Genomic DNA, 21,887 nt, shown 5'->3' with positions numbered 1-21,887 from the left:
CTGCAAAGTAGATCTTAAATCCCAATTTTAGACACAAGGAAACTGAGGCTCCTAGTCAGGGCAGAAGTGGGATTCGAACCTGACTCAAGAATTTAATGCTCTTTCTCCTTGGCTACATTATCTCTCGTTGTCTGTGTAGTTCCAGACCCCCAGTGTTCTTAAAGGCTGCTCACATTCTTTGGTGCTGGGAAGTGTGCCAGCCATTTCTTGGTCATTCACCCCTGTAAGTGGGGCAGGGTGGGACCCAGAGGGAACTGGGGCGCCGGGTGCCCCCAGAGAGACCAGCAGCACGGAGTCATCTGGTGTGTAGGACAGGCCCTCTGTTGGTGTTCCACTTTTAGGGAGTTGGCCTGGCACGGACAGAAAGCCAGGCAACAGCTATGCCACATTTCCTAGCCCTTGAGAAGATGGCTACGGCCCTGTCGTTTTCAGAAGTTCATTCTTTTTCTGTCAAAGTGAAGCCACCCTTCATCAGGACTCGTCTCAGGAATCAGTGCCTCTCGTGTATTCTGACCGGCCCCTTATTCTGTTTGTAGAAGGAGTGAGATTAGATTTATTCTATGTAGTAACTGCTCCGCTAAGCTTTTCTGGGACTCTTCCTGTAGCTTTGATGCCGGGCACTGGGGGAAAGGGTTCCCGATGTGGCAGTTCATTAAGTGTCTAGTGGGGCCCACTGCTGCATGCATTTTCTTCTTTATATCATTTCCCTGATTCCCAGGCAAACAGTCGGCTTGTGAACTGGAGCTGCCCACCCAGAGAACCAGAGATAATGCCTGTTGAAGGGCCAAGTTGCATATTCAGCGAGGATGTCAGTGTGTGGGAGAAGCATTTGTTCAGCCTGCGGTTCTGAGAGGAACTGTGTATTGTGTTCCCATAGGTTCTCAACAGGAGGTGTGTAGAAGCGGCAGTGATGACAGGCCTGGCTCTGAACTGCCACATAAACAAGAAGTCCTTGTTTGACAGGAAGCACTACTTCTATGCAGACCTCCCTGTAAGTACACTTTGTGGTCCACCCCACTGCAAGTTCTCAGAGCTGGGCCAGCCCTGCTGTGGGGGGTCGGAGCAAGGGAAAGGGGCTGTGCCTCTCATGTTTTCAGCCAGCACTGTGTCCATCCCAGCGGGAAGTTCTGCCCAGCCCTGATGCAGGCAGGTGCCCCTGATGTTTACTAGATTGGATGCAATTGTCCTGATTGCTGACTTCTTGCTTACCTCATGCTTCTGGTGGCTCGCTCATAATTGCACAGGGAGTAGAAGCCAGTGTTCGCAGGCTCAGCCTGCCCGTTGTATTTGGTGCTAATTGCCTGTTAGTACAAAAGCTAAGCCTCTGGCTGATGCAACAGTAAATGCATACTGTAGCTCTGTCGGCAGAGCGAGGGCGTCTCACTTTTAAGTTGAAGTTCCCAATAATAGGGCTGTCTCCTTTGGAGACATTTCTGTCATCTCACAAGGAGCAAGTAAGTGGACAATAGTAAGCAGAAACATGAACCAGAAACCTGGACCAAGAACAGTAATTGGCTGAGCAGTAAACTCCATACTGACCTGCTTTTTTCTGAAAATTAAAAAGTTTTTTTCTTTAAGCCACACCATGTGAGTGAGAGCCAATTTTTCATACCATCGAACTGGAACAAAACTGAAATGTTGAATGGGTTTCCCAAAATAATGTTTCATTTGGTCTGATTCAGAAAAACAACAGTGACGATATTGTTTTACCTCATTCTCTTTGAACTGAAGATTGGGGGGAGCTGTTTTTTAGTGGGTGAGGGCATGAGTAGAATTAAATAAAAAATACAAGTAAGACTGCATTCTCCAGGGGCTGCTGCTTTTCCCCTCTGGCCTCCAGCCTCTCAGCAAGTCTACTGTTTGGTAGGGCAGAAAGAATTAAACCACCTTTCTTTATCTTTTAAGAGTGACAGACAGTTTGGTTGAGGTGGGAGATTTAGTAATAATATGACTAAAATGAGATGTTTTGGTCATCTGTGGCTTTCTGGTCTTTCTGGCCCAGATCGTTCAAATAATCTAGAGTTTCATGGGACATACTCATATAATAAAGCATTTGTTGTTTATCTGAAATTCAGATTTAACTGGGTATCTTATATTTTATCCAACAACCTACCCAGAGCTTAGTTTTACAAATTGAGACTTCTCGCCTCAGCATAGAAAACGGGTTAGCCTTTTGCAGGATTCTCCAAGTGTGGTCCCCAGGGCACTAACGTCAGTATCTCTTGGGAACCGGTAAGAAATAGAAATCTTCAGGCCCCACCCTCGACCTACTGAGTTGGAAACCTTTGCGGTCGGGCCAAGCAGTCTGTCTTTTGACAAGCACAGTAGTATTTCTGATGCAGTTAAAGTTCTTAAACTGCTGGCTGGCCAAGTGGTGAAAGACACAGATTTTGGAGCCTGACCACCTGAATTCAGACGTTGACACTGATGCTCACTAGCTCTGTATGTGACTGTGGGCAAGGTCCTGATCCCTCCGTGCCTTGTTCTTCCTTCCAAAGGTGGTTGTGGAATTAACTGAGTGGAACACAGTGAGAGCAGCGCCTGGGACCTAGAAAATGCCACAGATGCCTTTGCTCTTATTCTCTGTTCTTCTCCAGTTCTCCTCATTGACCTGCTATCTCTTTAGTGCGTGTTGGTGCCTCTGTGCATTTGAAAGTAATTCTTCCTTTCCACTTAGAAGCAGGTGAGGGATCCTTGCAGGATCCATCAGTGCTTTAGTAGCATGTGCCTTCCGTTAACGGAGGGGGAATGGCACAGCGTTTTCTGGCTGGAGGAGCTAGGGAAGTTGGGTCAGGGAGGGCAGCTGCCATGATTGATTCCTTTAAAAAGCGGAAACAAAACAAGCTTAAACACACACTAGCAACTGCTGTTGGCCGTGTGGAGAGTAGATGGCAAAATGCTTAGCCAGCATTCCGAATAAGGAGGGTTTGCCAGGAGCCTGGTAATGAGATGCAGAGTTTAGGCTAATGAGCTGGATGGAAACAATAAATTCTTTTCTTAGGGGTCCCTGACAATGATATTATTGTTATTCCCCAGTACAGCACTTTAGTGAGGGTGATGGGCTGAATTCGTGTTGTTTATTATGTTGTTATCGGGAGTGGAGGATTTGGGGAGGGTGAAGGGGTAATGGCAGGGGCAGAAGAGACCAGGTTCAATGATGGCTGCAATGCAGCGACTAATTTTTTTCTCCTTTTCCTTTTTTTTCTTGTTACTGTTTTTGCTTTAAGAAGGCCTGTCTTTGTGTGACATTGTAAAAGGGATAGTAAACTGAATCCCAGCTTTTATGTGTGGGCCAGTGACTGTGTGTACCCTATGTTTGTGTGCAGGCAGGCTACCAAATTACCCAGCAGAGGCTCCCAATTGCTGTGAATGGGAGCTTGACATACGGCGTCTGTGCAGGGAAGAAGCAGAGTCAGGTGATCCCCAAGACGGTGAGGATCAAGCAGATCCAGCTGGAGCAAGACAGTGGCAAAAGCCTCCACGACGACCTGAGGTCGCAGACGCTCATTGATTTGAACAGGGCAGGTAGACTTGGAGTGTTTTCATTACTTCTCCTTCCTACTTCAGTTCTTGGATTGCAGACCCCTCTTCTCATCGTTAGAGTTTTCTTAAACAAATTGAGAAAGCAGTCACAGGAGCCTAACAGATGGAGACCAAAATATCAGCATTGGGATTGGCGTAGCTGACTAGCGAACATGGCTTGAACTGTAATTATTAGGCTTGCTAGTAACTCACCCTAAAGTTAGACAAACTTATCCACCTAGTCACAGAGCCAGCAGCTGGATATTTTAAGCAGTCATTAAAAGAAGTGAAACAGTTAAAAATTAAAAAGTGGGGCGTAGGAGCCTACACTTGTAATGCTAGCGACTCAGGAGGCTGAGGTGGGAGGATCACTTGACACAGAGTTTGAGATCAGGCTGGGCAACATAGCAAGACCTACTCGCCAAAAAATTAACAGCCAGGTGTGGTGCCATACACCTGTAGTCCCAGATCTTCAGGAGGCTGAGGTGGGAGGATCACTTGAGCCCAGAAGTTCAGGGCTACAGTGAGCTATGATCATGCCACTGCACTCCACCTGGGCGACAGAGCAAGGCTCTGTCTCAAAAAAAAAAAAAAAAAAAAAAAAAAATGCTGGAAGGGAAGAGAAATGATTGAGAGGCTAGAACCACTCAGAGTCCATCAGTAAGGCAGGATTTTCCTGAAACTGAAGCCTAATTTTTCTGTTGGTGAAATTGGAGAACTGCAGTGAGGCTGACTCTGCCCCTCTTTGGTAGGCGTGGGCCTTCTGGAGGTGGTCCTGGAGCCCGACTTGTCCTGTGGAGAAGAGGCGGCAACAGCTGTCAGGGAGCTGCAGCTGATCCTTCAAGCCCTGGGGACCAGCCAGGCAAACATGGCAGGTAGAAGCCGCAGAAGCAGCCTTCTTGTTTCCCTCTCCCTTCCTGCCTCCTAGAACCTCTCTGACTTTAGTTTTATTTTCTGTCAGTTATATTGAGGTTGTTTGCAGCCATTTTTTTTCCCTTTTGCAACCCTGTTTTTTAGAATTTTCCTTGGATTCTTTGATGAGCCCACAACCAAATATAAATGCATGACCAGCAACATTGCAGACACACCAAACCCTTAATGAACTAATGGTTTTGAACAGTTCAGTCTTTCTCAGGAAGAAGACACTGTGTTTATCAAGAACAGTTCTTAGTTAGTGAGTTCCGTATAGATAGCACTTTGTCATTAGTTGTCTCTTTTCCTTTGAGTCTGTTTCTTTTCTTTCATAGATTTTTCATCCATATACAGCGGAAGCCAAATTATGTTGACTGTAAGCCAAGATTATGCAAACTTTACCCTGAGATAAAATCTTAATTAAATTCAGTGGAAATACAGTAGGAAACTAAAACAAATAAAAGAAACACTTGCACCCTCGGGACCAGACTGCACATTTGAAGCATTTGCAAATTGCATATAAAGATCCTAGGTTTTGGTCACACTCGATTTCCTCATGACTCTAGATGTCCTTTGCCCTGGCCTGGTACTGCTTTGCTCTCCCATAAGTCCCTAAAGGGTAGCCTCTGCCATCGTTTTCTCCTGTACTCTGTTCCTAGGGACTTTTTTAAAACTTCTGCTACCCTCAGAGCACGCCCTGATGGAGAGGAGACAAAATATAGTCTGAATCTACAATTGCATTTTTCCATAGCACGGTACAATGGTCACAGCAGGTGCCCAGGAAATGCCGTTGATGATGATGTTCATCTCCGTGCTGTCTGATAATACTATTTACCAAGCTTAGCATGTCACATAATGTATTTGCACATTACAGGAGAACTTCTGGATTTGTAATGCCACATTTGTCATATAGAATGTGTAACAAGGAGCAAATTATAACATCAGAGCCCTGGTACATGTTGAATCTGAGGAGAGAACTTGCTTATTTGCTATTTTCTGTAAGCTAAAGACTGGAAAAACACAGCCACATGAGTTTGAGTGGCATAAAGGTTAGCTGCCTACAAGTTTCTTTACAGAGACAATGGTCTCTTTTAGAGTAAGAGAATTCTCAATTTTAGATTTATTGCTCATGCCACTTTTTTTTTAATCCATAGAACACAAATGAAATATGGGCAAGTTGGATGGTTATCCATTTATGCTCCAAGTGTTGATTGCTTTAAGAAAGTTTTTATTATCCCATTCTTCTTCAAAGTAACTGTGATTCCTACCAACCCTATGGGATCATAAATAGGCCACCTGTTAGCTGAGACATAGTCCCATCTGGGTCCTTGCCAAGAGATAAACCATAGTGGCAAGAACTCATCAGTCAGTGACAGCTGAGAGTGTTCATTAAATCTCATTTGTTGTGACACTTTTTGTTTCTTTTAAATACAAATCCAGCAGCTCTTAGCACAGCAGCCGAGAGGCTTTGGTTGTTCTAAAGTTCTGTGGGAGCTGAGGTCTGCCTGGAGTCTGCAGGGAGCCAACTCCTTGGTGCTGTGAGCATTTTATCAGCCCCCTCTCCTTTGCTCATCCTTCCGTCCCTCCCGCCACCCCTTTAGGACCAGTGTGTTGGCCTTGGAGCCTGCAGCTCAGGAGCTGAGGGCCACCCTGAAGAAGTGACACTGAAGACTGGTGGACACCCAGGGTGCTGTGGAATGAAGCCTAATTGCTTCTGGGCTGTGGTTCAGTGAGTTCCTGATAGTTTTGCTGATGAGCATAGAACAACTCAGCCCAGGTTCCAAGTCATTTCCTTCTCAGTGGACAGCCTTTTGCCCCTGTTGAGGAAATGCCCAAAGTATTAATAGTTTGTTAAGTTGAATGTTTACAGAAGTAGACATGCTAAGTGTTTCAACGATAATAATATCTACCAGTTGGGACATTTAATATGTGCTCCTCAGTTCACTAGGCATTTTTAAATTAATTTATCATCTCATTTAAATTTTAATGACATTGCTGAGAAGTAGGTGCTAGTGTTTGCCTGTTGCAGGTGAGGAAACTGAGGCTGAGAGAGGTGGGGGTTATTTGCCCAAGGCTCAGAAGAAGTAACGGAGCTGGGACTTGAGCCCAGGTGTGTCTGGGTCCAAGAGCCATTTCTCTAAGCACAGCATCATACCATTTCCCTAGTGGCAGCCATGGCAGTGTCGTGACAACATCACAGATGCTGACTTAAGAGAGGCAGGATAGCAAGGCAGGATGCCAAGGGCTGCCAGGTCCCGGATCTGGCTTGGAATCCTGTCCTACAACTTCTAGCTATAGGTGCCCAGGCTTTGATTTCTCTGAGCCTCACTTTCCACACTTAAAAAACATGGCCCCAAATAATTTTGTACAGAAAGGGAAAAGAAGAAACCAAAGAGGAAAAGAAGTCATCAAGGCCATCTGATAGAGTTGCGGCAGCTGGCTGAGAGGAATTACTTTGTGGGAGAAAACGTAGAATTCCAGTTTGGATAGGTTACGTTTGAAAGGCCTCGGGAATAGCTCAGTGGCTTTGTCACCAAAACCAACAGTCCCCAACCGTTTTAGCTCCCGGGACTGGTTTCGTGGAAGACAATTTTTCCATGGACTTGGGGGGCCGAAGGTAGGGTGGTTTCAGGATGATTCAAGTGCATTGCATTGATTGTGCACTTTATTTCTATTATTACATTGTAATATATAATGAAATAATTATACAACTCACCATAATGTAGAATCACTGGGAGTGCTGAGCTGGTTTACCTGCAGCTAAATGGTCCCTTATCTGGGGGTGATAGACAGTGACAGATTATTAGACGTTAGATTATCATAGGAGCAAAAGCCTAGATCCCTGTCCTGCACAGTTCACAATGGGGGTCGTGCTCCTATGAGAATGTAATGCCACGGCTGATCTGACAGGAGGCGGAGCTCAGATGGTGATGCGAGGGATAAGGAGCAGCTGTCAATACAGATGAAGCTTGGCTCTCTTGCTCACCACTCACCTCCTGACCTCCTGCTGTGCCTCCTGGTTCCTAACAGGCCACAGACCAGGACCTGTGCATGGCCCCCGGGTTGGGAACTTCTGACTAAAGCTGTATTACAATGAATATACTAATGTCAAGATGTGTACTAATGAATGTACTAATGTCTAGAAAACTTAAGACAGGGCCTCGAAAATAGCCTGTGCTGGGTACATATTCAGTGCTCTTATTAACAGTAACAAGTAGTAATACTTTTATGGAATGACCACTCATCTAGATGAATGAGCTTTGTAAAATATGTTCAATAAAATTTGGTCACTTTTTTTTTGGTCAAACCTTGTTTTATTTTCAGTGATCAGAACGAGATAGTTTAACAGACCCTCCCCACCACATCTTTGGGCCCCTGCTATTTGCAGAAACAGTTTTCTATCTTGATGTTATATTGCTGTTGTGTGAATGTGTCTTAGAGAAAACTACAAAACTGCACTTTATCACTGTGCTCAGTGGTATAGTTTTTTTAGTTTTGCTGTTATAAATCTCGACTTCTAGAAGGTAGAAATGGAGCCTGATGCCATTCTCATGATATGTGAATGAAGGCTCTCCCTCAGTGGTGCAGAATGCATTGAAGCAAACCTAACTAGTAAAGCTTTTGTGCACTTGAGGCAATTTAACTTAATTTGTTTAAAAGGTATTTTGTCTTCACTAGATAGCACGTCTTTTGTTAACGTTTGATACTGCATTTGAATCCAGGATAGCGAACTCTCTTTCAACACTGCAGGATACTAAATGATTCCTCTCAGGTATTTATGGAGTGTAGTCTTCTCAGGGAGAGACTGAAACTCATGCTTTTATTCCTCTTCCAAATTAGAATTCTAAATTGTGAAAGATGCTTTCATTTTTAAAAGCAGGCGAGGTCCAATTCATGGTTCCCTGAGTTCAGAAAAAGTTGTCTCCTAAGTATTGCAGTTTGGTTCGATGGAGCTCAGCACACTTTGGAAGTTTTCCTTTGAGCTTAATGGGCCTTTCAGAGGATTCCAACTGCAGATTAGTCCTATTCAGACGGAACTGTGGAACTTACCGGGAACCTACTGTGAGACAGAAACCAGTCTGCTTACTCATTGCTCAGGAAAATGCCAGCGTTCTGGCATGCGTCGCTCAATAAGATTTCATTTATTCAACAGTCACCAAGTGCCAGACCCAACTCTAGGTTCCGCAGAAGGCATTGTTCCTGCCACATGGATCTTACGTTCAGGAGGGTGACAAATACATTAACAAATAAAATAATTACAGCCACAAATGCTTCAAGGAAATAAATGGGGTGCCATACTACAGAGTCACATTGGAAGGTGACAGCGTCGTTTTTTAAAGGCCCCTCAGAGGAGGTGACATTTATTTAAAACCTGAAGAATGATTCAAGGCTCAGGCAGCATAGAACCAGGAGACGAGCATTCCAGAAAGCAGCTGAGGCCAGGGCCCTGGTGAGAGGCTGGGGATGGGCCCTGAGGTAAGCAAGGTAGCACAAGGCCACTGTGCCAGAAGCAGAAGGAGCAGTTGCATCAGGTGACACTGTAAAGGCGGGCAAGGGGTAGATCAGAGATAATGGCAGGAAGTTTAGCTCTCAACCCAGGTGCAGTGGTAATCACTGAAAGGCTTTTAAGCAAGGGAAAGACATAGTCTGATGAATGTTTTAGAAAACCGCTCTGGCTGCTCTGTGGGAAGTGGATTTCAGATGAGTAAGAGTAGAAGCCAGGAGACCAGTTAAGAAGCTTTTGCAATAGTTCAGATGGAAGACGATGCTGTTTTGAACAGCACTGGTGGCAGTGAAGATGAAGATGGAGAGACGGGGAGACGGGGAGACGTACAAGATGGTTTTTAGAAATAGGCTGTGTGGAAGGTAAGAGACAGGAAGAAAGCACAAATGACTTTAGGGAAGTTGGAGGAGCTAGGTGGTGGTGCTGTTTACTGAAACTGGAAGGCGAGATCGAGAACGTCTTTGTGCAGGGGCAAATCAGGATTTCCTTTTGGAAACTGAGCTGCCTGTGAGGCCTCCAAGTGGAGGTGTCAAATAGATACCGGAGCTGTAAGTGTGGAGCTCAGAGAGATCTGGGCTGGAGAGACAAATGTAGGCATCCTCAGCACGAGGTGGTATTTAAAACTGTATCCGCCCACCCGGAGAGTCTAGATAAGGAAGGGGGTCCTGGGTTTGGATGGGAAGGAAGGCATCAGCAAGTGAAATGGAAACAAAGCATCCAGAGGAGGAAAACTGGGAGCAAAAGGCGACAGAAGCTGAGCTAGGAAGTACTTCACGAAAGAAGGATCGGTTGGCGTGTCACATGCTGCTGAGGTGTCCAGTAGGTGAAGACAAGGGTGTACTGTGTCCACCGGATGTGGCAGCCAGGAGACTGTTGGTGACTCTGACAAGGGCATTTTTAGAGAGATGGGGAGAGAAGCCAGGCTGACGTGGGTTTAGGAATAAATGGGAAGTGAAATAGTGGAGACAGTATATGCAACAAACAAACAAAACTTGTGTAAGAGGCTTTGCTGAAAAGGAAACCAGAGAAACATAGCTGAGTGACTGATAGAGTGAGAACTGGGTTCAAGGGAATAGGTTTTGGGGTTCTGGTTTGTTCATTTAATGAGAAATACTGTTGCATATGTATATGTCAGATGGAATGCTGAGAAAGAGTAATGACTGGTATGGGAGAGAAGGGATAACTGAGAGTGACGCCCTTGAGAAGGCAAGTGGGGGTTAAAATCTGGCCCAGGCCTCAGGGGCCTTCCACTCTGGTCTTAAAGATGGAGGCCAGTGCACAGTAGACTATGGTCACATACTAAATTGTGTAGTATAGATTATGAGTATTCTGATAGTTAGGGGACCCACCAGTGCAGGCCAGCTTGCTGAGGAGGGCTTCTAGGAGGAGGCGGTAACACTCCAGTGAAGCCTTGAGGGATGAGGAGAGGGACAGTAGCTCTGATAAAGAGAGCGTGCTGGTGGAGCGGACAGGGATGTGTATGCAGAGGGCTGCCCTGATTGGTGGAGATCTTTCTTCCGGAATGAGCAGTGGGAACATACGGGTTGTGTCGACCGAAATCAGAGGAGAGCTGTGGAACGCCAAGCAGAGGAGCCCAGGTGATCCAGTAGGAGCTGTCTGTGCTGTTGAGTAAACAGCAGGAATGATGAACCCAGACTGTAGCAGTATGAAAGTCACAGCCACATTGCCAGCCCTTGGACAAGGAGGGAACTGTGTTAAGAGTCAGGATGTGATCTTATAACCTAAGCCTGAAGCTCGGAGACCTCAGGCGAGGGACCTTGGGCAAGGGTGGTAGCGACGGAAATGGAAAGGCCGTGACAGACATGAGGGATATTTGGCAGCTTCCAAACTGGTAGGGGCTAGTTGCCAGTTTGGATATAAGGGGCAAATAAAACAGAGAAGTAGAAGATGACCTCAGGGTTCCTAGACCGAGAGTCTCAGGATGTCAGGAGTAGTTGGGACTGCCTGAGATGCAGATACACACAACTTGTCAAAAAAGGGATTAAAAATAAGGGGCTACAGAATTCTTGTAAAAATGTTGAGAAGTCAGTGCTGGAGAGAGAGTAATGTCTGAGCTAAAGGCATCTTTTCCCTGTCAGCATGGGTGGCAACTGGGCGAACCCTTCCCTTTCTCTGAGAATGAGTGGCGAGGTGTCAGCCACCGGCTGCCGGTGACCTCCAGCTTGGTATAGGCTGCACCGCCCAGCACTGGGAGAATGACAGAGAACCAGTTCCTTTTCATGACATGGAATTCATTTTGACTACTTTATTATTTTAATATGCTTTTGCTTTGGAATCTTGGGAAATGAATTTATTCAGCCCATCAAGACACTCAGGTTTGGCAGATTACTTTTTAATTTAAAAACTTAACTAGGAAAATAAAATCCAGCGTTTTGTCTTCTCACTCTGTTCTCTTTTAAATGTTGTAAATGAAACGGGGAATAGAGAATCTGAGCTTTACTTTGCAGGGTGCCAAATGTGATTCTTTCTTACCTACATCTATTTGTCTTGAAATTTCTCTCTCTCTCTCTCTCTCTCTTTCTCAAGAGCCTTTTAGTCCTCCCCACACACTGCCTGTTTCTTTAGGGCTTGTTGCTCCTAATCTGAGGGGCCTCCAGGGTCAAAGAAGGTCCTCCCCGCATGGGGTCAGCACCTCTCTGAGTCCCACCACAGACTCCCGACTTCGTAACAGCTCTGCCTTTCTGCTGTGGCAAATCGTCAGGAAGGATTCGGAGTCATGTTTGTGGAAGGAGGAGATTATTACGGTACCTGGAGGAAGGAGGAGGGGGAAAAGCCCAGGTTTCAGTTCTTGCCGTTGAGCTGCAAATTCTCAAGGACTCTCCTCTAAATCTCCTGGAATCACTGTTAGAAATCCACATTCCATTGGAGAGCAGTATAGGGTTATCAGATATATGAGGCCTTTCCTCCAACTCAGCTCTGACAGTTGGAAAAAAACTTCGGTATAAAACTGCAGAGTCAATCTCCATTTTAATAGTTTTGTTTTTCTTATTTAGCACAAAAACATTAGATCTCTCCAGCTGGCGTGTCTAAAACTTCTCTTTGGTATGTGCGCACACACATCTGTATGTGCTCACACACATCTGTATGTGCTCACATGTACAGGCGCACACCGTAGATGCCTCAGGACTGTAACCCCTCCCGAGGGGCCAGAAGTACCAGCCATGTACTTCAGAGCCTAACTCTGAAGTTAGGCTGCTGTAACTAAACAGCAGGTAGAGTTAGATGCTGCTTCCTTTGACACTTCCTGCCTTTAAAAGACCATGTCACCTCCAAGAATTTCTAAGGAGTTGTTTTTTTCTCTCCTTCCAGAGGGCCAGTTGAGAGTGGATGCCAATATATCCGTGCATCACCCTGGGGAGCCTTTGGGCGTTCGAACGGAAGTGAAGAATCTCAACAGCATCAGGTTCCTGGCCAAAGCCATAGGTGAATGCCAGCTGCTGCTCCTAGCGTCCTTCTTCCTATTGTTTCTCTCCTGCTGGGTAACAAACAACCCAGAAACGTAGGGGCTTATGCAAGAACTACTTTTGTTTTCACTGGTCCGTTCTCCTGGTCCTGCGTCAGCTCACTCATGTGGCTGTGGGAAACCAGGAGGCCAGCTGAAGCAGTGGGTCCGTGGTAGTCTGTCTCACACCCTGGGGCCTTGATGCCGATGTCTGCTGGGCTTCTCCATCCATGTGATCTTTCTTATGCACTTGCCTGACCTTGGCTTTCTTATGAGGCAGTGGGAGCATTTCAGGAGGATGAAGGCAGAAGTGAGTCCTAAGCTGTAGAACTCACACAGTGTCACTTCCAGTGTATTCTGTTCAAAGTAGATTGAAGCCAGGCATAGTGGCTCATGCCTATAATCCCAGCACTTTGGGAAGCCAAGGTGGGTGGATTGCTTGAGGCCAGGAGTTCAAGACCACCTGGGCAACATAGCAAAACCCCATCTCTACAAAAAGTAAAAAATTTAGCCAGGCGTGGTGGTGTGCACCTGTACTCCCAGCTACTCAGGAAGCTGAGGAGGGAGGATCACTTGAGTCCAGGAGTTTGAGGTCATAATGAGCTGTGATCGCGCCACAGCACCCTAGCCTGGGCGACAGAGCAAGACTCTGTCTCTGAGAAAAAAAAAGAATATTACATTGAATTCAAAGCAGACTTGAGGGGAAATTAGACTCTACCTGTTTATCAGAGGATCCACAGAAGATCATGGCTATGTTTTACTATTTTCTACCTTCTTTCTGACCAGCCTGAGATTTATAAGGGCATGGTTGTTCATTTTAGATTGACCGTGGCTTGACCTAAGTGGTCATTATGTTTTCCTGCTTTTTATATTCTTTTTAACTGCTAGGTTATGTGCCCATGCAGTCAAAGAGTAGTCTTTCTGGAGCCACACTGTGGGTATTTCATTGATGATAAATGTATAATAATTAAAATAGCTTAGCAGGATAAATATCTGGGCAATCCCATAGATATAGGTAACTGTGAATTCAAGGGGAGGACCTCAGAGTACTAAAAAGATTTTTTAAAACCAAAGCTCTCTAGAGAGGAAGAAGGAGGGATGGAGTTTGAAGTGCACCGCTTCAAGAGTGCACAGAGACCAAGACAACTGAGTTTGTTGCCAAAGTTTTGCTGTAGCCAGAATGTTTAATAGAGCCCTGGTCTTGTCAAGAAAATATTAGAAACAGTACAGAAAAGATGATTCTAGTCTTGTGTTAAACCTTATTGTCCTGAACCTCAAGTGAATCAACCAGCCTCAATGAAGACAGTCTTCAGGAAAAAGGCATTAAAGTGGTCAAAGGGATAGCTTATGGGAGCAGAGAGGGAAGGGGTAGGCTCCCACATGAAGGCAGACTAAAGATGGTGAACTGTTCTGCCTCCAGAAAGGGACATAACCCATGTTCCCAAAGCCGGGAAAGGTTTGAGTCAGGGAAAACCCTTATAAGCCAAGTTGGTGGGAAGCGTGGAAGAAATGGAGGAAATGCAGGTAGTAGTGGGCTGGGACCTGTTATTTTAAGAGTTGGTGATAGTAACCTAAAAAAAGCAGCCAGATTTTAGGTAGAGTCATCCACAAGTTATGAAGGAGACCCCGGCGTCTTTTTGGCTGTCCCTAGGCTTCTCCTGTCCTATGAAGAACTCTTTGGAGGACCAGTCTGAGGGGGAATTCTCCCTGTGGTCTGACTCAGAGTGGAAGAGCCAAAGCTTTACTACTATGGGTTCAATTCTCCAAGTCTGTGATTCTTTCCACCACCTTTTTCTCCCAGTGTCAGGCCATTTAGCCATCATCTCGTGTCAACCAAAGAGATCACTGGAGCTGGGGAGAGATGGGCAGCAAAAACTGACATGTGTTGGTGTTGCTGCCTCTTAGCAGCTCGGATAAAGGGTTTAGGTTTGGGCAAGGGAAGGTAGTACATGGTGGGAAGCAGAGTTAAGGTGGAGGCTCAAGATATTTTCATAAAGAAACTTAGCAGGCTGGGCTCAGTGGCTCATGCCTGGCCTGTAATCCCAGCACTTTGGGAGGCCAAGGCAGGAGGATTGCTTGAGGCCAAGAGATTGAGACTAACCTGGAAAACATAGTGAGACCCCCATCTCTCAAAAAAAAAAAAAAAAGGCAGCAGCAGCTTAGCAATTGTGATTGTGTTTTAGATCCCCACAGCCTCCCTCATTCCATGGATCTTAATCATTCGGGGCTGTGGGTCCCTCTGTAAAGAATGCGAATGCTGGACCCTCTCTCCAAAACCTGCACATATGCACACAACCCACACTTTGTGTATAATTTTGGGGGTACCAGAGCCTTTGAAGCCCATCCCAGGCTTCCAGGGTAAGAACCCTTGGTAGGCAGCAATCTCAGACCTAGATATTGGGCCCAGCCCCACTTCTGCCAAGTCACGTCATCTGCATGGGGTTGCGTAATGATCTCTCTGAACCTGAATTGTCTCAACACGGAGGGAGCCTGCCTTCCTAAGGCCCTTTCCAGCACCAGTATTCTGTGATGGCAGTGAGAGGGAAATACAGCGTGTAAGGGAAAGATAATTATAAACAATCTTCTTGATTTTTTTTTAACTTAAAGATTGAGAAAGGTTGTTTCTAATTATTGCTTGACTAGATGAAAGGTATAATCAAAATATGATGCTAAATTGGTGTGTTTTTCCTAGACTATGAAATTCAGAGGCAAATCAATGAACTTGAGAATGGAGGTGAAATTCTGAACGAAACACGCTCATTTCATTACCAGCTGGGGTGAGTTCGCATTGCTGAGCGTCCTGACCACAGCCAGGCGGGGTGCGAGAGGGCTGGGCTCAGCCGCTGGCCAGCCATGTGACCGTGAAGGAGGCACTTAGCTTCTCCACTCTTAGGTTTCCTCAAAAAAAAAAAAAAAAGATCATTCTGTACATTTTGCTTTCTGTATGATTTTTTTTTTAATGTATTCACTTAAGGTTTTCCCATGGAAGGCCACAGAGTTCAATTTTGCCTGTGTCCCTTATTGGTAGGGGAGCCCTTCCCTGCATACAGGCTGGCCAGTACTGCTTGCGATGTTTAATGTTTTCTTATTTAACTATTGCAGGTGCACCATGTCAATGAGAGACAAAGAAGGAAAACAGGACTACAGGTGGTTACTCCTTATGGCAAAATACTGCTATATATCGGGGGCTGGAGTGTATTTCAAGTTCATTTAAAGTTCAACGTAATGATCCTGAACAATTTTGAGAAACCACTTTTTGTCATTGTTGTTACATGATGGGACATCTGGACTTCCTCTTCGATATGCATACTGAGAGAAGTACTAGTTTCTTGATTTGGTAGCCTCAGAGTGCCTTGTTTGACTGATTCAGCTTTTGGAAGAACTTGTTCATCCACTTTTGTGTCGAAGTTGTCATAGTTGAGCTAAGAGGATGGCAGTTGAGGTTGGGGTCTAGGCTCTTCTTATTCTTGTGTTCAATAACCGATTCAGTACTATGCTGAATGAAGCTCCTTGAGAAGAAACAAGAAAAGAGATGTTGATAGCATATGTTGATGGTGGTTCCCTTGAACCTCACATGATGCTGTTTCATGATAAATTAAGTTGAACTACTTAATATGAGACCCACAAAGAAAGCTGATACTAAGAACAGGCATAAGATAAATTGAAACTTTTATTTTTTTTCTCATTGAGTTTAGCAGGTTGAGGTTTTAAGCAACAAAGTTGTGAGATCAGCCACCTTTCCTTTGTGAAGGGCAGAAAGATGCAAGTGTAGCTGTTGTTATCAGTGTGAATCAAAATTAGCATGCTTATGTGGGAAAGAAGAAACTCATAAACCCTTCCCGTGAACCTCACCCCAAGAACTCCCATTGTGTGTCTGCTAGAGTCAAAATCATTTTAATTAACCGTGAACTTCCCGGGTGAGTCTGTTCTCCCAGGAGCCCACTTTATTCCTGAGTGTCGCTCCCTGCCCTGTTGGTGTGCCTTCCCCTAAGTGTGGAGTCTGGCTTTCCATCCGCCCGTGGCTTCAGTGTGATGCCTCAAATGATAATGAGCTGCAGGAACTTCCCATGGATTTCCTCTTGCCTTCAGAAGCCAGACTAACTCACAGAAGAGATCTGGCGGTGAGGCGATGGGTAGTGTGTGCTTCGAATCTGTTCCCTCCGAACCACCACTTCTTCTGAATACCCTGCTTTTTTTACATAAGCCGTTTGACAGAAATGGGCAGAGAGAAACCATGAGTGCTGGGCAAGAACAGAGGGAGGGACATATTGTTTCATAAGATTACACGCGATGGTGCAGCTTTCACATTTAAAAAAATTAATTCATTTTTTAGAGCAGTTTTAGCTTTACAGTAAAATTGAATGGGAAGTTCTCAGGTACTCTCCCTCCCCACTCTACGCCCAGAGTCTCCTGTTATGTGACACAGTAATGCAAGATGCTCATTTGTTACAATGATGAAACCAATGTTCACACTTCCGTATTGGCTAGAGTCCATGGTTTACACTAGGGTTCCCTGTTTGTGTGGCACATCGCGTGGGGTTTGACATATGCACAATGCCATGCATCCACTGTCGTGTCGCACCGAGAAAGACGTTGCACTGCCTCGCTATGCCCTGTGCTCCACCTCTTCATCCCTCCCTCCCTCTCCTCCAGCTGTCATATTTTATTTAGGCAAAATATATTCATTTCTTCTATTTTTCAAGGATAAATTTTTTTCCCTTCATTTTTTTATTTATGTAAATGCTGCTAAAAATAGTAGAAATGTTGAAATGGGGGGAAGTCACCTTTCCTTCTGATAAGCAAATTGTTCTCATTCGGTCCTGTTTTTTCCAGCCTGTGTCTTTATGAAGACATAGTCCTGCGTGCATACGGATGCTTCTGTCAACAGTGGATCGTGTATGCTGCAGGAGTCCCATGAGATTATCACATGGCATTTGTACTGTCCCTTTCTTGTTCAGACACGCTTAGATGCACCAATGCTATTGTGTTACAGCTGCCTACAGGATTTGGGACACTCAGTAGCCTTGGAGCAGTAGGCTGTTCCGCATGGCCTGTGTGTAGTAGGCTGTACCATCCGGGTTCATGTGAGTGCACCCTGTGATGGTCCCATGACAAAATCACCTAACGACACATCTCTACAAACACATCCCCGTCATGAAGCCACACACAACTGTGGACACAATTCCTGATGAACTGTGGAATGAATTATGTATCCACAGTTACAAATCCCAGTGTGGCTTCAAGCCTGTGTTGTCCTTTCACTCATCTTATTTATAAGCATGGAGAGGGGTGGGTTTGGAGGTTTTGGGTGGGTTTGGAGGTTTTCCCACCGATGCACTGGGAAACAGAATTGACGTAATAGGACATTTGAAGATATTTGCAAGTAACATGGCATCTAAACACAGAAACATTCATGTTACTGGGGTAGGTTTTGTTTTCTCATTAATCCAAGTACTCCAGATTTAGGTCCTGTCTCCTCTCCTCTGTCTGCCCAGGTTCATGCCAGAACCCAACCTGCCTCCCCTGGTGCTCTACGACGCCACATCGCTGCCCGCAGGTGCAGACCCACAGCAAGTGATCAATATTGACCAGATTCGGGAGACACTTCCGGAGCTCCCCAGCGTGACCCGAGAGAGGCTCGTGCAACAGTATGGGATGCTGCTGGAACACAGCTTCACTTTGCTGGTAGGTATCGATCGGATGCCAAGACGATCTCGGCTCAGCAGATGGGGCAGTGTCCTTCAGAGGCCTGCCACACACAGGCTGCCATGGGCTCTAAGTGGGGTGGGCATGTTTCTTAGGTTGTACCATAGATGCTACTGAGAAGAATAAGATGTAGTAACCTTTGCTCACTGCCCTGTATGGTAAATGCTCCTCATACAACCGGAAGATGAAACGCAGTCTTGTGTTAGTCATTTCTTCTGTGTAGAAATGAACGCCTGCCCACAGCAGCTGTGGAGACTTCTTGAAGACCGTCCAGATGTTATGGATGAGCTTTTCCCATGTGTCTGAAGGACAAAAGAAAATCAGTATATAGGGTTTCGGGATGTCTAGCGGTGTCGAGCCGTGGCAGGGCTGGCAGGAGGTTGCGTTCCCAAAACCCAGCCAGTTGTGTTGCCAATTTCAGAAGAAAACATTTATTCCACACGAAATGCCGAAAACTCTGACTAAAAGTATCAGTCCTTTGAGGCTTGAGGCTGCGTCTGACGGGGCCGGTGGAGAACTTGACACTGTCGAGATCTGCTTAGGGATTTTCCATCCTTTTCAGAGCTGCCTGGGGCTTTGTGGTTTTCTTTGTCATGGCAGCATTAAAGTGATGCAGCATCAGTGAGGGCAGCATTTTGTCACAGTTGTCGTCGTTTTGTCTGTTAGGAAGTGGGAAGTTTTGTTGCTGCCTCTTCCAGGGAATCAGTATATGCCACACTCATCTTTTAGGGCAGCAGAATCTGTGGAAACTCTGGATTTTTGCTTTTTGGATGGCCAATCATAACTACATTGGGATGCTGGAATATATGTTTTTATGTCTATTTATACACTTCCAGTAACATCCTAGCATTTACAGTACAACATAGGCAGTCAGATGCATGTTGAATGAATGATTCTCTCTTCATCATCCATAAATCAGCTACTTGGAGAAGCAGAGTTGGTCACTGCCTCCTGTGGGCTGCTGTTTGATCTTCTTCTTACCTTTCTGGCAATTGTATCACTGTCTTTTAAGTGCTTATTAGTGTATGTTGTTCAGCATCTTGAAGGCAAGGACTACTTCATCTTCTCTGCTACTCAGCACAGATGAGCACATCATCAGCAGTGCTTAATGCCACACTTTGACTACGACTCAGTCAGTCAGCATTCCGTACAGGGGAGCTCTTAACCCAAAGCCTCTTACAATTCATGTATTTTTCCTAGGTTGATGTAACAAAACTATATTTCAGTCTTCCCCACCATCTTGACCACTTGAGTTTCCAACCTACTTGAAATAAACACTGAATTCTAGCCCTATCTTTTATTACTATTTGTGAAATTACACAGGAGATGGGAGGAAGGTACCAAGGCTACTCAGCCTCGAAGATTTAAGTTACCTCCCTCCACTCAGCAGGAGCCCAAGCCTACCCTTTGAGGTAGTGTATGATGAACCAAGAAATGGCCAAGGTTTCTTTGCTCAAAATGTGATTTCATAGAGAAATCCACTATATATAACATTAATTTGTGTGTGTGTATATTAGCTGTTTCCATAAGAGAGTGAAAGAAGCTTTCAGAATCTCCTCTCAAGAATACAGCTGTTTCTGTTCAAGGCACTGTATGAGAATCTGTGCCCCCTTCAGAGGGCATTTCCATAGGATTGTCACTCTCGGCCATTGATGAGGGGTAATGGGGACAGCGTCTGCCTCACCTCACTGAGCATAAGCTCCATGAGGGCAGGAACATTTTTGTGTTTGTGTTTGTGTCCTTGTCTTTATTCATGGGTCCTGCATGGTGCCCAAACCTATTAGGCCTTAAATAGGTGTTTGCTAGGGGCTGGCAAATGAATGAGTCTATATTTTAATAGTTTAAAGGCCTGTATGGGGAAACCTGCCTTCAATTTTTAGTTCAGCATTTTTTTTTTTTTTTTTTTTTTTTTTGATACAGGATCTCAACTCTCGCCCAGGCTGGAGTGCAGTGGCATGATCTCTGCTCACTGCATTTTCTGCCTCCCGGATTCAAGCCACCTCCCACCTCAGCCTCCCGAGTAGCTGGGATTCCAGGCACGAGCCACCACTCCTGGCTAATTTTTTGTATTTTTGGTAGAGATGGGGTTTTGCCATGTTGGCCAGGCTGGTTGAACTCCTGGCCTCAAGTGATCCGCCTGCTTCTGCCTCCCAAAGTGCTGGGATTACAGGTGTGAGCCACCACGCCCGGCCTAGTTCAGCACTTTTATTAGTATCTTCTGTGTAGCAGGTTCTGAGACAGAAACAAAATTTTTTTTTAAGATTTTTTTTTTGACTTCCAAGAATTTATACACACACACACACACATACACACACACACACACACACACACTACAATAACCAGCCCCCAGGACAGATTACACTTGATAGATGAATAATGTAGGATCAGGGCCCACAAGAGGTAGTGGTTAACTTGGTCGGAAAAAAAAGGGTGAATTTTTTGGCCATTTTTGAAAGGACTTTTTTTGATACCTTAAAAACATGCTTATTTTTATGGCTTGCAGATAATGTATTGGGTGATTAGTATTTCTCCTTTAAAGGGCTAGTACTTGAAATTTCCAAGATAAGTGAGTGAGATTAGAATGAGATAGGAATGGAAAGAGAATGATTCAGACAAATTGTTTTCCTGAAATTAGGCAGCCTGAGCCCTTTATGACTTTGTAATCATTGGAAGCTGCGTTACTCATAACATACCCGAAAATGATATGTTCATGTTTTTTCCTGCCTTCATCAGAAACACAACAGATTGCTGAGAAGGGCAGATGCACAAATCTAATGAACCATCTTTCAATGTAAAGAGCGCCCAGGAGTATTCATTAAATAAATAGCAGTGGTGGAAGTGTGCTTTGCAGAGCTGCGACTCTGAGCTCTGTGTCTTCGGATTGCTTATTAAATTAAGCATCATGCACATGCCCACCCCCACGCACACCTCACCCACAAATGATGACAAACTTCAGAATTTAACTCCAGTCTTTAATTTACCTTGTCATTTTATCGTGCAGTGAGCACCAAATTATTGTTCATATTACAGAACTCTAATGTTGTACTTTAGCGTCTACCACACACAGTACCTGACACATAGTAGGTACTCCATGACTGGGTGGACAGATGGGTGAGTGAATGGGATGTTATCACAGCACACAGGAAAATCCTGGGAGAAGCAACGTTCCTGATAACAGCATCCCTGTTTCCAAAGGTCAGATATATAAACCATGCTTTGACGACCCAGAGAATCATGGGGTATCTTGCCCCACCTAAAACTTCAACCTATTTAGCTAACCTTGCTTCTCTAGTTTATGTCAAGTTGCCTTGATTTCATATATATATATGAAATCGATTTCTTTTATATATGTATGAAGTCAATTTCCTGTGTGAGAAATCAAGGCAACTTGATTTTGTGCCTGTGTACGTGTATATATATATCAAGGCAACTTGACATAAGCTAGAGTAGCAAGGTTAGCTTTTCTCTATATATAAATTTGTATATATTATAAAATTATACACAAATATTTATGATTATAAAATTTATTATAATATAAATTTAGGGGCTACAAGTGCAATTTTGATACATAGATATATTGCATAGTGGAAAATCTGGACTTACAGTGTAACCGTCACCCAAATCATATACATTGTACCCAGTAAGTATTTGTCATCCCTTTTTCCCTTCCCACCCTTCCAAGTCTTCAGTGTCTGTTATTCCACACTCTGTGTCCCTGGGTACACATTATTTAGCTCCCACTTATAAGTGAGAACATGTGGTATTTGATTTTCTGTTTCC

At 44.8% G+C, this 21,887-nt stretch overlaps 1 protein-coding gene across 25 annotated transcripts in view; it reads left to right on the top strand.

Annotated features, from left to right (window-relative positions):
• GATB (glutamyl-tRNA amidotransferase subunit B) overlaps positions 1 to 21,887 on the top strand; it is an 84,918-nt gene that overhangs the window by 36,663 nt on the left and 26,368 nt on the right. For 16 of the 25 annotated variants that reach the window (XM_045392950.2, XM_074040598.1, XM_074040612.1 and 13 more), the window contains 7 exons: positions 878 to 991; positions 3,327 to 3,525; positions 4,275 to 4,397; positions 12,269 to 12,382; positions 15,094 to 15,178; positions 15,504 to 15,548; positions 17,897 to 18,086. In XM_045392950.2, coding sequence (XP_045248885.2) covers positions 878 to 991; positions 3,327 to 3,525; positions 4,275 to 4,397; positions 12,269 to 12,382; positions 15,094 to 15,178; positions 15,504 to 15,548; positions 17,897 to 18,086 — 870 coding nt within the window. Of the gene's footprint in view, positions 1 to 877; positions 992 to 3,326; positions 3,526 to 4,274; positions 4,398 to 12,268; positions 12,383 to 15,093; positions 15,179 to 15,503; positions 15,549 to 17,896; positions 18,087 to 20,027; positions 21,140 to 21,887 lie in introns of those variants that run through there. The other 9 variants (XM_045392951.2, XM_074040599.1, XM_074040618.1 and 6 more) reach the window with 2 other exon arrangements.

The sequence above is a fragment of the Macaca fascicularis genome, chromosome 5 (genome assembly GCF_037993035.2).
Source record: "Macaca fascicularis isolate 582-1 chromosome 5, T2T-MFA8v1.1".
Lineage (NCBI taxonomy): Eukaryota > Metazoa > Chordata > Mammalia > Primates > Cercopithecidae > Macaca > Macaca fascicularis.
The sequence above is the reverse complement of the archived record's forward strand: the minus strand, read 5'-3'. Positions and strand labels throughout refer to the sequence as shown.